This window comes from Lissotriton vulgaris, chromosome 1_1 (assembly GCF_964263255.1).
Source record: "Lissotriton vulgaris chromosome 1_1, aLisVul1.2, whole genome shotgun sequence".
NCBI classification, from domain to species: domain Eukaryota; kingdom Metazoa; phylum Chordata; class Amphibia; order Caudata; family Salamandridae; genus Lissotriton; species Lissotriton vulgaris.
The window spans coordinates 783,057,198-783,071,932 of record NC_141685.1 but is presented as its reverse complement, the minus strand read 5'-3'; the positions used below and the strand labels follow the sequence as shown (position 1 = coordinate 783,071,932).

Genomic DNA, 14,735 nt, shown 5'->3' with positions numbered 1-14,735 from the left:
GGTTGAAGACAAGATGTGCGGATTAAAATTAATAATACAATGCTTTTACATGTCAGTATTAACAAGACAGTAGTAAACATTTAAATGCTTTGTTGAATTGTGAAAATAATTATTTCACAAAACCATGCGATTCATTTAAGTGCTGCACAGACAATTCCTAATCAGCCAAAGTTGGAAGTAGATGAGTTACAGGTCTTACTGATCCTTTCTCTTAAGCCCTGGACTCTGTAAATTGTTTCTTAAAGAGAACAGCATGATAGTAATTCTGCAGTGTTTAGAGAGAATATCGGAACCCAAAAATATTGTGTCATGTATATTGAGGACAAAAATATAGTGAAGGTAAGTTTCTATAGGTAAACAAAGGTTTACTATATATAACTCCACATCTATGTACCTTGATGATATATATTTCATCAAGGTACATAGATGTGGAGTGAAGAATAGTAAATCTATACTTACCTATTTTCACTTACATTCTCGGGCCCTTATTTATGAGGCCTTGCGTCAGTTTTGCGTCGCCGGTGCGTCACTTTTTGTGACGCACCAGCGGCGTACAAAATGCGCCTTGTTGCGCCATATTTAAAAAGTGACGCATCTAGGTAGATGCGTCACTTTTTAAAACCCTGCGCCACATTATACCTGCATCAGGTATAATGTATGCAGAGTTCCCCCGCAAAAAGCCTCTTAATAGTGACGCAGTGAAATCTATGAGATTTCACTGCGTCACTTTTAGGATGCTGTTGTGTCAAAATCTTGGGCCTGCCTCACAGCAGGCGTAAGACTGACGCAAGCCCTTTCACATGGGGCTTTCCCCATGTGAAAGAAAGCATTGCTGGAGTTGCGTCACTTTTGTGGCACGCTCCAGCAATGCGTCACTTTTGCTCTTACAGATGCGTCAGAAATATTGACGTATCTGTAAGTCCTTGCGACATGATGCATCATACATTAAATATGACGCATCATTGGTGTCGCAAGGAGTGCGCAGTGAAAAGTGACGCATCGCTGTTTTCACGCAGCGATGCGTCACTTTTCATAAATGAGGCCCTCGATATTTTGGCCCTCGATATTTTTTCACGATATTCTGTCCACAAGATATTTTTGGTTCCGATATTCTGTCAGTGATCCGACCCCATTATGTTCTGGATTGACTTCTTTCTGTGAACCTACATTGTATTAGCTTCAGTTAGTTTAATAACTCCTTTTGCAATAAGTGGAACTTTGGTATCTGGTTGCAGGCAGAAGTAACAACATTCTTTTTAGCTGGTGAACACACGAGGGTCGTCAATTTTTGGTTGGGCTTCTCGGGTCGTGAGCTGGATCTCACAGCTTGAGCGTATACAATTTGTCTGAAGTGTAGAAGAATCTGATAACAGTTGTATATGATTGCAAATGGAAATTGGGTGATATAACTATTTCCAGATTTACCCAGCAGTTCTTAAAAGCATGAGTTAACATTGGTTGAATAAGTATGAGGCCTCGTTTGTTGGCTGTGTTTGACAACTCATACGTCGGATTAAGTTGTACTTTTTTGTACATGCTTGTAGTTCTTATGTTGAGAGAAATTACAACAGAGATTCCCAATAAATAGCATTCCACGGTCACTGTGTTGGAATCTAAACAACGTCTTTTCGCCCACTAACCACATTTGACTGTGATCAACTCCTTCTACCTTTCTCCCACAATTCCTGCCTCCAAACCACTCTGCAAGCCTCCACAGTCATAACTTTCTTTCTTTAAATCCAACCTCTTGCTTTCAGAGCTCATTGTAAAGATTTAAACCAGTCCAGTAGCGGCTGCCATTGTCGAAGAGTGGCAGGGGAGGGGAAGGGGTCGTAAGATGCAAAATAAAAAACAAAATTACCTGCAGCCGACCACGTCTTCTTCTCCTCTCCTCACACGCACAGGCTCCCAGACTACACTGCAGCCCATCTTGACACTGCTCTCATGTCATGAGAGTAGAGACAGGATTGGCCTAAGCACTCTGAATTTGCACTCTCAGTGAGACTGGGAGCTTGAGCCTGCTGTCTCCAACCCGCCAACGCAGCTCGGGTTGGAGACGGTTTCAGTGCGCATGATGGTTTGGCTGGCCTGAGATCGTAATGCGCACTGACAACAGTGCCCACCACCGCTCCTGCAGCCTGTCATCCTCCATGCAAACACTCAGCAGGAAAGAAAAATAAAATGAAAATTAAACATGTTTAATATCGTTTTTTATGTTTCAACCTGCCCTTTTGAGGCAGCTGGCAGGAGGGGGCGACACTCATCCACCACAGCGGAGGAGATGCTGCTGACCCTAGTCACTGAACACGATCTGCGCCCGCCAAACCACGCAACTTTCCTATAGGCCATGCCTCTTTCCATGCAACTCACACTTCCTGCTCTCACTGCATAATGCTGAATTTTTTTATGCCACACTGTCCATGCTGCTGGTCTCACTAGGTGCATCAAGGCACAGTTCATGAAGACAGCGGCAGGTACAGAAAGTAAGCAAGTTGTTCATTCCTTGCTCTTACCCTTTGCCCCAAGCTGCACATAGGAGACTGTTGATGGCTACGGATGGAAAAAGGAGTTTACTCTTTGATTTTCACTCAAACTTTTCATTTCAAGAATTGCCTGAACATCTCTTACAACTCACTTGAAAACTGCACAGTCACTTCTAATTAAGGCTAAAGTAACATCTACAAAACCCGGCATATTTTGCATCACTTTCACTTGTCTGTGCCTTTCTCTCTGTCTGTGCATTACCGGCTGAAGACCTTGAGAATTGAATCTAAGGTGACTTTAATCTCCTTCCAAAAAGCGGATATGTGGGGGCATTCCCAAAACATATGTGTATCTGAGGCTGCTGGTAGGTGGCATTTATTACAGCATTTCCCATCCTGATATTTAGATAAACGTAAAGGGGAGAGATACGCCCGGTGTAGGGTAAACAGATGATTTCGTCTAAGCCAGGCGGGTTTAACTAGTTTATACAAAAGGGAAAATGATTTTATCCACAAGTCCTCATCTAACGGCACCATTTCTTTTCCCCATAGCTCCATTGGGAGATTGAAATCCCCGTCTATCTCTTCCAATATGGACCAATACCAAAGAGCCACCTCCTTACCTCCTGTCTGTTTTTCTACTAGGTGTTGTTCTAGGGGGCTAAGTCTCCCAATATTAGGATCTTTCCTGATTAATTCTCTGGCCCAACTACTGATTTGTATATACTTAAATCTTGACAGAGTCGGCCCTACTTTCGCCCTAAGCTCCTCCCACTCTAGCTATCAAGATGCCTCCAGATATCAATTCACCCCATCTTGAGAACCCAGCTGTAATTAGGGGGGTTGCCAGGGAGTCTTGCAGGCACAATGGGAGCCCAGGAGGGTCGCATATTTGAGCATAATTAGAAAAGTATGCCAGCCCCACTCTACGTTTAATTTGCACCCATGTCTTCAATAGTGTTAAAAGAGTCTTGAGCCTCACCTTTTTGAAGAACTTTCGGTCTTAAATAGAAACCCGTCTAGCGGGAGGTTTGCCCCTACCAGCATTGCCTTAAACAATCTCCCATTTGAAGAGAGATCTGGTGACTTCAGGAGCATTCTTGAGTGGGAGAGCTGGAATGCCCAAGAGTAATATTGCAAGTCTGGGAGGGCCAGCCCACCTTTTTCCCTCCTCCTCCTTAATTTTTTCCAGGCCAACCTAGTAGATTTATTGCCCCAAATGAAAGAATTAATTTCTTGCTGGCACTTAAGAAGTTGCTTGGAGTCAAAAGCCAAGGGAATAGAGTTGAAAATAAAAGTCAGTTTCGGAAGGATGGACATTTTTACAATGTTGACTTTCCCAAAAATTGATAATCGAAGACCCGCCCAGGATTTCAATAAGGCCCTACATTCTCTGAAAACCAGATCTAAATTAACTTTTGCTAGGGTGGCAATGTCTTGCGTGATTTTAACTCCGAGGTAGCGGATTGAGGGTGCCACCCCAACGCCCGGATTAGCAATATTCCACGTCATGAGCTCAGTCTTCTCGGCGTTGATATCATAGCCCGATATGTTTCCAAATTCTTTGGCCTTTTCAACCACAATGGGGAAGGCTTTTGCTGGATCACTGATGTATATTACTATATCGTCGGCGTAAAGCCCTACCATTCTTTCCCAACCACCGAATTCGAATGAGGAAATTCTTGGATCATCCCTGAAGGATTGTGCAAGTGGTTCAATATACATGTTAAAAAGTAGAGGGGACAGGGGGCACCCCTGTCTTGTTCCCCTACTGATCTGAAAGGGCTGGGTACATGAACCGTTGACCAAAATGCTTGCACTGGGATTGGCATACAACAGACCAATTGATCTCCGAAAGTTTGGCAAATTTGGCAATTGCAAATTTCTTCATGACCTCAGCTAAATATGCCCAATTTACTCGATCGAACGCTTTTGTAGCGTCGAGGGTCATGATGGCCAAAGGAAGGGAGAACATTGAGGCGATATCCACTGCCCCAATTAGATCATACGTAAGATCTGAGAGCTGTCTACCCTGTATAAAGCCCTTCTGGTCAGTGTGTATTATTGAGCCAACCTTGCGTCCCAACCTATTCGCCAACACGGCCGCAAAGAGCTTATAATCGCTATTTAAAAGTGAAATTGGCCTATAAGAGCCACATTTGGCCGGATCTTTCCCGGGTTTTGGGATCAAGACGATAGTTGCCTCCCCCCAGATTTAGGTGGGGTAGCACCATTGGCTAAGATGTCATTAAAGAGTCTTGTAAGCACTGAGACTATTTCGGGTGCCAAGACCCGAAGTAGTTCCCCGGGAAGACCGTCAGGGCCCGCTGCCTTACCCCGCTTCACCTTTTTAATAGCGTCACTCACTTCTCCCTCTGAAATAGGTCTATCAAGCCGGTCACTTTGTTCCGAGGTGAGAGTGGGAAGAGTAATCTTCTCTATCCATCTAAGCTTAGACATCGGGTCATCCGAGATCTCCTCCTTATAAATTTGCTGAAAAAACTCCAGAAATGCTTCTCCGATGTCTCTAATAGAAGATCTTTCGTGAGTCTCCCCCTCTACGCTGATGTGCTTTATGTATTTTTTGGCCTGGTCAGATTTGATTTTCCATGCGAGGACCTTACCCGCGGATTCACCATATTCAAAGTTTGAGAGCTTACTTGCTGCCCATCTCAATGCAACCCTCTCTTGAAGAATACTATCTAGCTTCTCCTTTAATTCCTTACGTTGTTCCTGTTCTTTATTAGTCCCATTTCCGGAGCCAATACGTTGGTCAAGGAGGGCGATTTCCTTTTCAATGTTGGCGATCTTTGCCCTGTATAGTTTCCCTCGATAAGAGGCCCTGTTGGTTATATGGCCTCACAAATTTGCTTTATAAGCCTCCCATACTATACCTAGCTGAGTAGAATTTATATTGGTGTCCATAAAGAATTTTGTTTCTTGGATGAGGAGATCAATTTCCTCTTCCTCTAAAAGAATCGTACGGTCAAATGACCAGGAGGTATGAGAGGATTGCTGAGCTATTTGTAAGGAAAAAGATATGGCAGAATGATCTGATAAGTGCGAGGACAAGTACACTAAATCCTTCAGGGGTCTCTTAATGAATAACTAAAAAGAGCGTAATCAATTCTCGACTTATGATTGTATTTATGATTGTGATATGATACGCCAAGTGCATCGCCAGCTCTTTCCCTCCATGGATCCACCAATCCAAGCGTTGACATGACAACCCCCAGCGCCTGCCTGGATTTATTATAGGTTAATGCCCTTGAGTTGGGGGATTTGTCCAATTTTGGATTAAGTACTAAATTAAAATCTCCCATCCAAATTATTGGATCGTGAGTTGTTAAGAGGTGGTTCTGAATTATGTTCAAATATGAGGGATCGTCCTGATTAGGTCCATAATAACCTACCAAATTATATGGTCTGCCCTCTAGACTTACTTTGAAATATAGCCACCTACCACTGAAGTCTTCTTCATAGGCAAGAATCTGTGCTCTAACTTGCCTTTTGAAGATAATAAGGATACCCCGGATATTCGCATTATGATTGGTACAAATAAAACAGTCTACCCATCTAATTTTCCTCAACATTTCCCTCACTTCTTGTTGGAGAAGATGTGTTTCCTGAATGACAATGACCTGCGCTGGAGAGTCCCTCAAATATTGTAGTATTCTATACCTCCTACTCTTGACGCGCAGGCCATTGACATTCCAGGACAAGAATTTTATTCCCATCTTCTGATATCCTTATTCCTACACCGACTCATTGAGTCAATATAAGGAAAACAACTCCCAAGGCAGGATAAACAAAACTTAGATGTGTTTAATAATGTTTGTAAGTGTAAATCGGTGTCTGACAAATGAGGATATTTTGCAGTTTTACCCCCTCCCCCCCACCCCTCCCTGGAAACCCCCCCCCTTACTTAACCTGGCCATTGATGCCAGATTTGTCTCTCTGAGGAGTCCCCCCTCACCCAGCCCTGTTACGTGTTGTTGGTATGAAAAGTAATCCGGCAGTATCAAGATTGATACCCTTAAGGGGAAAACGTCATGAGTGAAAAGATACAGAGAGTAATAATATTAGAGGTGGTAAACCTCTTAGAGGTTTTCTCAGTTTCTCCCCTTTTTTATTTTTTTATTATTTTCCTTTCTTTTTTTCTATTTTCCTTATAAGAGCTTCGACCACCCCCCCCCCCCCAATCCGTGTTATTGATTTTTTTTTTTAAATACCCTCTGTGTACATTCCCCGTTCCCTTTTTTATTTATTTATTTTTTTCCCATATCCTTAAATGTGTTTCTACCATGCTAATCTATCAGTAGAGTTAATGGATGAGGTTATCCCCAAGAGGAGGGTGATATAGAGTGATATAGGGACCTAAAATATTTTTATCTCTTTATCTCTATATCTCCTTATCTTCTTGTCTGTAAGATTCTGATATCTAAATGGCTCCCTGTTGATGGTCACTAATGGAGGCCAGGAGTTCATCTGCCTCCAGAGGGGAATGGATGTTGTGCATTTTGTTATTATACATAACCCTCAGGAAGGCAGTAAACCTCATCTGGACAGTAGCTCCCAGAGCCCTGAACTTCTCCATTCTCCTCTGCCTAATTCCCATTGTCTATCAAGGGTTGTTTTCGACAAGTCAGACCTAATAACATAGGAGAAATCTGAGGCTTTTACAGCTGTAGATTTAAGCGCTAAGTTCAATATCTTCTCCTTGATGGAATAGGTTAGAAAGTTGACTAGGATCTTCCTCGGTTTTGATCTCCCCTGCTTCAAACGGAACGGGTCTCTATGGGCTCGTTGAATATCCCTTTCCAAGTCTTCAACAGATTCCTCCAAGTTCAGGGACTCTTTAAGCAAGGAGGCGATACATTTTTTCATTTCTCCCCCCTCTTTTCCTTCCGGAACCTTCAGGAGTCTGATATTATTCCTCCGTGAGTAATTCTCCGAAGATTCCACTCTTTCTTTTGTTGCATTTCCGTCACGTCTTAAGTAATATATCTTTTCTTGTGCGGATTCCAATTTGGCTTTTAATTCGCCTACTGTGCTTTCGAGAGTTTCTGTCCTTTCAGTAAGCAGGTCTACTCTCTTGTCAAGGGCATCAAACGCCGCTTTTATCTCTTGCTGGTTACGCTTAGATTCAGCGAATCCACTTTTGATCTCATGTAGAAGATCTTCCATTGATATCCTTTCCTGCGTTTCTTGCGTTTCCCGGGTTCCACCCACTGGGGGGCTAGATTCATTGTTATTTCCTTTGGCATGCAGAATTGAAGGTACAATCTCCTCCGAGATATCATCAACAGGGACACCAGCATTCGTGACTGGCGAATTTAAAGAGGCAACCCCATGGGTATTGTCTATACCACTCATCTTTATTATTTCTCCTTGGGGTCTATCCTCCCCTGCTCTACAAGAGACTTCTAGGACCTGTGGCAGTACCTTGAAATATGACCTAAGCGAGGGAGTAAGCCTCACAGCGCTACTTTTAATGTTTCTGGATTTTGGTTTGGCGCCTAGCTTTAAATCTTTTAAGTCAGGAAGTCGGGGGTAGTAGCAGTTGTGGCAGTAGTGGCAGTATGTTTCCCAGTGAAGACAAAAATAGAAGACCCTAGGGTAATCTTGTTAGCGCCACATTCTACATCATTTGCTCCCTCCTTCACTTCGGTAGAACCAGGCCCCTGCTCAATAGTTGTGTCTATGTGGGTATCATCAATAGCTACAGCCCTTGTCTCACCTAACCCACCCGCTGGGTTATTGGTATCCTTGGCCCCCCCACACCCCTGCCCGGTCACCTTACTTGAGGTTAATCCTTGATCCGCTGCTTTTTCTGCTCCTTCCTCCTCTGCTGCTGCCTTAGCCTCAGTTTTGGTTTTAAGGCGACGTATCCGCTGTTTTATTTTGTCAGTGCGAGGGGGGAGTTCAGCACCCAGTCGCGTTACCTTTAATGTGGCTGGGCACTTTTGGGATGATTGCAGGCTACTAGTGCCTCCAAATATCCCACGAGCCGCCGCTCTGCGGCTCCGTCGCAGCTCCTCGGCTGCCTCGGCCCACCGGGGAAGAGAGGCGGAAGCTGGGACCCTGAAGCCGCACATCCACTGGGTAGGCGTTCCTTCCCTACTCCGACTCCGAGTTCTCCCGCAGAAACTAAAGCTGGAGCCGCCGACCCACCGCACCGCACCACCACCACCTCGGGCGGGCGTCCGCGAAGAGACCAGCAGATGTCAGAAGTCCGAATGTGCACTAGCGGCAAAACAGCGGCAAAACAGCGGCAAGTCAGGGCGGACAAAGCCGACCTGCGCCACACAACACCGCCCGGCGTCCACCGCTCACCAAACCCAGCTCTCCCCCATGTCCACGCAAAGCAAAGGCACTCAACAGGGCGGAGAAAGCCGCGAACGCATCCAGCACAGCCGGGTATGTCACAGCGGTAAAGGGGATCGTGAACCTGCCGGTTCTGCTATACTTTGCTGGGATTACAGGGAGCTCCGTTTGAGAGACGCGACCAGCCCTAGCCGGCGGCCGCCATGTTTTCCCCCACCTATTGCATTGATATTTTTGTAAATGATATTTAGGACACAATATTTTTGTAAGACGATATTCTGGTCCCAAATCTCTATGGTTTGTACATATTTGCTGTTGTACATATCTTTGTCAGTGAAAGTTCTTGGCTGATGATCTTTGACTGCTATTTGTCGATAGATAGATAGATTTGAATTTTGTTTCAATTGTATCTCTGCACTTGCTGTGGTACATCACATGCATGTACTTACTACAGTTGTGTATTTCTTTTTCTGGCCCACTTTGTACATACTATGGTACCTGGTGTTATGGAATATGCCTATGAGCTGGTTTAGTACATTTCCTCTTAATACACTTACCCTACTGTTGTACATCACTCTGTCAGTCCTTGGGTCTAGAAGCCCTATATTAAAAGTACTATGTGAACAAAATGACAATCAATGTCAATCAGTGTATATGGTCAAATCCACTAGCCTTGACATTTCAATGAATCATAGTCCACGAAATAACATTGCGTCCTCGGCATTATATGCCTTTATGCAAATGCACAGTATTATTGAAGTGACTTTAGTGTCTGGCTGTTAAAAGTGTTGTTGCTACATGTTGGTAGAACAGACCTATCTTTGCATCTTTTGGCAGTCAAACAAATCAGTGCCTTTGAGCTGCGGATAGTGACATTTGTTACTTATAGTCCTATGAAGTGACAAATAAGCAATGATATATTCCATGATTTTTCAATATTAAATTGCCTTCTCTAATTTTTAAGTCTTCTCTTTTCTATACCTAACAACATTTATATATCAACGGTTTTGTTTAATCATAACATTTCTCTTTGTCTTCAAGGTTTGGCACAAAGACGAGGAACTGCCTTCAGCTGGATCAGATTGAATATTTTGATGAGCTTGCCACAGAGATTGGTGCCAAGCCCAACATCCCATTACTCTTCTTGACGGATCCATGGTTGGCTCTGGAGCTCTTCTTCGGCTCTTGTACACCATTCCAGTACCGTTTGATGGGTCCAGGGAAGTGGCCTGGAGCTCGGCACGCCATTCTTACTCAGTGGGACAGGATTGTGTCGGCCACCAAAAATCGAGATGTGAAGATTCAACCAGAGTATTCTCCCATGTTTTTGGTGCCGATCCTTCTAGGCCTCTTTGCCACATTGTTTGTGTTTTGCTTTTTTTAAAACAGAATATGCCTCTTACTTTAGAGACACTTCCACCATTTCTTCAGGCAGTGGCCTATCTTTTTAGCATCCTGACATACAGTGCCGCTTCCTTTCATTTATCTTTAATTCTTGGTGAAGATTTGCCCTCATGACCAACACTGTCCATATTACCTTCAGAAGAGTCAGCCATTTGTTTTCAAGTAACCATGCAATCTACCTTTACGGCAATAAATCATTTGCTGGAGGTTATGAGATGACAATACCCCTAAAACACATGGTGAACTGATCAATTCTTACTAAATTGGCAGTCAACGGACAATGACTTGCATTCATAAACCTGGTTTCGGCAAGTTTATATGTATCCTGTTGCTTGTTTCACAGTTGAGTCCTGGTTGTGTCTCTTTTAGGACACATCAATCTCCTCAAATTAATAACAGAACAAAAAGAAAGGCATCTAAAGGTCTTTTAACCTTACATGGTGCTTCTTGGGAAAATGTCTTCTTCAAGGACAAAAAGCTGTGATGATTATTCAGAAAGGAATTCATACATAAAGCCAAAAAACTGATTGGAGGCAGAAAAGGGAGGGAGAACACAACATAAAAGAAAAACTGGGAAAACAGGGAGATGGAACAAAAAGGAAGGAGGGAAACACGATCTTTGAAATAGATCAGAGCTCCTACACTTATATTGGAATAAAGAAAATAGATGAGGCATGTCGGTTTTGATGACCAAATCAAATGAAAATAGTAATTACATTTTGAAGAATTAAAAAAATAATTTGTATTTTATATTGTTTTTATTGATTTGACAAAAAATCCCTCACCATTGAATACTATTCCATACTATTTGAAACGTTTCTTGCCTCCACATGCCTAAGCATAGCACCACGTCATTGTTTTTTAACTTAGCAGTGACTTGCAGAATGCCACAGATCTGAAACTGCCAATAGATCAACCCTCATATACAATACTATAGAATTGATTCACCAGAACAGGGCACATCTGAGCAGCAGTGTTCTCCCACAGTCGAAGTGTTTAACAAATATTATACCCAATCACAAATCCTTACTAAGGAAAGGAAAACCATCTTCCCACCCATCAACACACTTCCATCAATTACTCTATGGGGCAGTCGTCAATGCAGAGATGAGCCACAGGGCAACTATACAACAAGTTTTTTTTACACTCAGTGCGCGTCATACTCCCTCCGCAGCCTCATTACCTCCTCCCTTGGCATTATATGCTCTATACAGCGCCCAAAAATTCTTAGGCCTATTGCGCGGAGGGAGGAGCTCGCTAAAATTCTCTGTTTGAGTACAGCAGAACAGCATATCGGATGTCCATTGGGCCTTCGTAGGCAGTGGCGGCCCTTTTGACCAGCAAATCGCCACTCTGCGCTTGGCTATCAGCAACCCCATTAAGGGAAACTCTTTTCATGTTAGTGCAACAGTATGACCACATAGCATTATCAATATCCTTATTCAGGTCTCTCTGCCATGCCAAGTGGGACTTTGTAAAATAATTCTCCTTATAGGACATAGTGTGGTTATACATTTTGGAAACAAGTCTCGTAGCTAAGTCTGATTTTATAACTAATGAAAGTGCCGTCAGTTCAGGCGGTTCTGCCAAATCATTCCCCAATAGCTGAAGCAGAGCATGTTGGGTCCTATGAAATTGAAACTTGGTTAGGAGAGTCAGCGCGTCCACACCCACAGCAACAGAGTCCCAGGACTTTGCTGTGCCTCCCTCAAATAAATCCCCTACTGTTTGGATCTTAATGGTTGCAAGTGCACTCAGAACACCCCAATCCCTACATGTGGGTAACCAATGACACCATTCCAGCGGGCCTGGGGTGAATACAGGATAGTCCCAGCTTGCATCTTTAGAAGGTGATGCCAGGCATGGGCGGTCGCATTATTCGAATCCAATATTCCAGTACTGCGGTCAGGGGGAGTAAAAAGCTTCATAGGTAAGGGGCAGGGGAAGCAACCTCCCTTTCAATGTGTAGATGTGGTATATCTGGAGAGCCGTGGATCCAGAGGGAGGCATTGCATATCATTTCATTGGACACAAAACACCTTTTTCAAATTTCTCCCCACAGAACGAGAGAAAATATACCCCATGCGGTAGTGGAGTGACCGGGTCAAGGGTCACAGCTCACTGCAGCGCGGTCCCCGCCATTTATGGCCAAGTGGGAGAGAGGAGCAGCAGGGAGGTGGGAGCGGGGCGGCGAATGGGGAATGGGAGACAGGAAAGGGGGGCGGGCCGCAGAAGAGCAGCGGCGGGGAGCAGAGGGGGGAAAGAGCGGGAAAGCGGAGCGGGGAGAGCGAGGGCAAGCCTGGGCAAGCCTGGAGACCGGGGCAAGCCTGGAGAGCGAGGGCAAGCCTGGAGATCAGGGGCCCTAAGGAGAGGCAGCAGCAAGAGGGCCAAGCAGGCAGCGGAATCCAGGCACCCGGGGGCCGTGCGGTAGTGGAGTGACCGAGCATTAGTACTGCTCAGATAGTAGGGGAGATAATAATAGTGTCTATAAGAAGTGGGGTATATTTTCCCTCGTTTCTTCTGTGGGGAGAAATTTGAAAAAGGTGTTTTTTTATAAGAATAGATGTGATGTATTTTGTGTCCAATGAAATGATATGCAATTGAACATGTATGTTAATAATTTTTAATGTTTTATGAATGTACTTTCGGAAAATTGTTCTGAAATTTTAATTGTCAAAGATACTTTTTATATGAATAAAATCATTGCTAGCGCCACAACCTAGTCTGACAATATACTAAGTAGAAAAACTGCGGTGATATGTCAGGGTGATGTAAGACTGAAAGATTGGTGTGAGGAATCAAAGGGTCTATTTCCAGGGATTTCCCTTCAGGCTTGTTCTGTCTAACATACCCTGTTCCCTGGAACTAGTGGGGTCAACTCTCTTCCTTTAACATAACTTATCTTGGCATTAGCCATGCTATCCAAATACTGGTATGGTCACCTACATCCGTCCATCCCACGTCACAACGACCTCTTAGAAACCAGACCCTTAAGTTATGGGACATTCCCTGCTTGGATTATTGATTTCTCCAAGAACTCAATTTATTATGCATGAACAACTATTCCTTAGGGGCTCATTCATGACGTCTTTTCTGCCCGACTTTACGTCAATGCTAGCATTCCTAGGCACCTTCCAGGTATAAATATACCGTCACTTACCATGGCAAACCACGGCTCGGCTCGGCTGCACATCTCGATACGGCTTGCCACGGCAAGTTCGGAAGGGATTCGAGTCCCCGCCTGACGCACTGACAAGACGCTGTCATCCTGCTGGCAGAGAATCCAGCTTCCAGTGTCCTGACTCCATTTGCGGGGTGTTAGGGATTGAGATCCCGGAAATAGATTCCAACTTCTCTCATTCTAAGGTATGGAGCAGATTAGAACCTAGAGGGACTCTTGGCAATACAAACTATAGCTAAACTATACTATAGAAAAAAGCACCTACTTCTTACCACGTACTACACTTAGGTTAGGTACACTGGGGAAGAACTATTAGAAGCATCAGATGAGTATTCACATTTTAGCCTGTGTTATTTATGTATGTTTGTATGAATATATGTCATAGCTAAAAGACCATGCTATTGCAGTATTATTTCTTCTTACTGCTCACGCTGTACTTATTATATTTCGCATACTGTCTTGCAATTGTAACAGCTTGTATCTCTTGCACGAGAAATAAGACTGTTCAATAAATCCTTTTATTGAAACGTCTGTCTATCTATTTCTGTGTAACTCTGAAGAAGCTAAGCATGCACGATTGACTGAGTGGAACAGTTATCTATTGTTTCCACGATTCTGAGAACTGTTCCGATTCTAGGGGAAACAAAGTTGTCATGTTTATGCGGTTGTCAGAAACTAATCCCTTCTTGTTTATTCGAGAAGTTTCTAGTGACCTCTGAGTTAGCTGGCACGCACAAGTAATTAAGTTTAATATACTCAATAGGAGCATACTGACCTCAGTCCTATGCAAACACTATAGTGTCTATTATTCCAATGCGCAGAGCCTATAAGGGAAATAGGAACTACACTACACCACCAGGGCATAAAGAATCGGTGAGAGGGGGCAGCCCTGCCGTGTACTTCTAGTAAAGCTAATAGGATTCGTGAGCAGGTCACCGATTATTATCCTGGCTGTAGGTGAGCTATACAGAACCCCCAGTAACTGCAAGAAAACCTCCCCCAGCCCCATCCGGTGTAAAACCTGTCTCATGAAGAGCCATTCCACAGAGTCGAAGGTCTTCTCTATATCAAGAAACACCACTACAGCAGAGAAGTCAGGGTTAATATTTTGGAGGGCGCCAAATACTGTGCGCAGATTATAAGTAAGGTTGCAACCTGGTAAAAATCCTGCCTTTTCAGGAGCAACCAGCAGTGGGACCGGAGGGACCAACCTGTTTGTCAGGATCTTGTCAAAAATGTTAGTGTCGACAATGAGTAAGGAAAGTGACCGGTATGATGAACACACCTCTGGAGGTTTACCCGACTTGACTATAGCTACTATTATTGACTCTCTCATTGTG

General features: G+C 43.9%; 1 protein-coding gene across 2 annotated transcripts in view; it reads left to right on the top strand.

Moving 5' to 3' along the window:
- The window catches only part of LOC147747822 (dimethylaniline monooxygenase [N-oxide-forming] 2-like), a 386,278-nt gene extending 375,316 nt beyond the window's left edge, over window positions 1-10,962 (top strand). For both annotated transcript variants that reach the window (XM_086956244.1, XM_086956251.1), the window contains exon 9: window positions 9,852-10,962. In XM_086956244.1, the coding sequence (XP_086812370.1) occupies window positions 9,852-10,194 (343 nt within the window). In that variant the 3' untranslated portion in view covers window positions 10,195-10,962. The remainder of the gene's footprint in view (window positions 1-9,851) is intronic.
- Window positions 10,963-14,735: the final 3,773 nt, after the last annotated feature.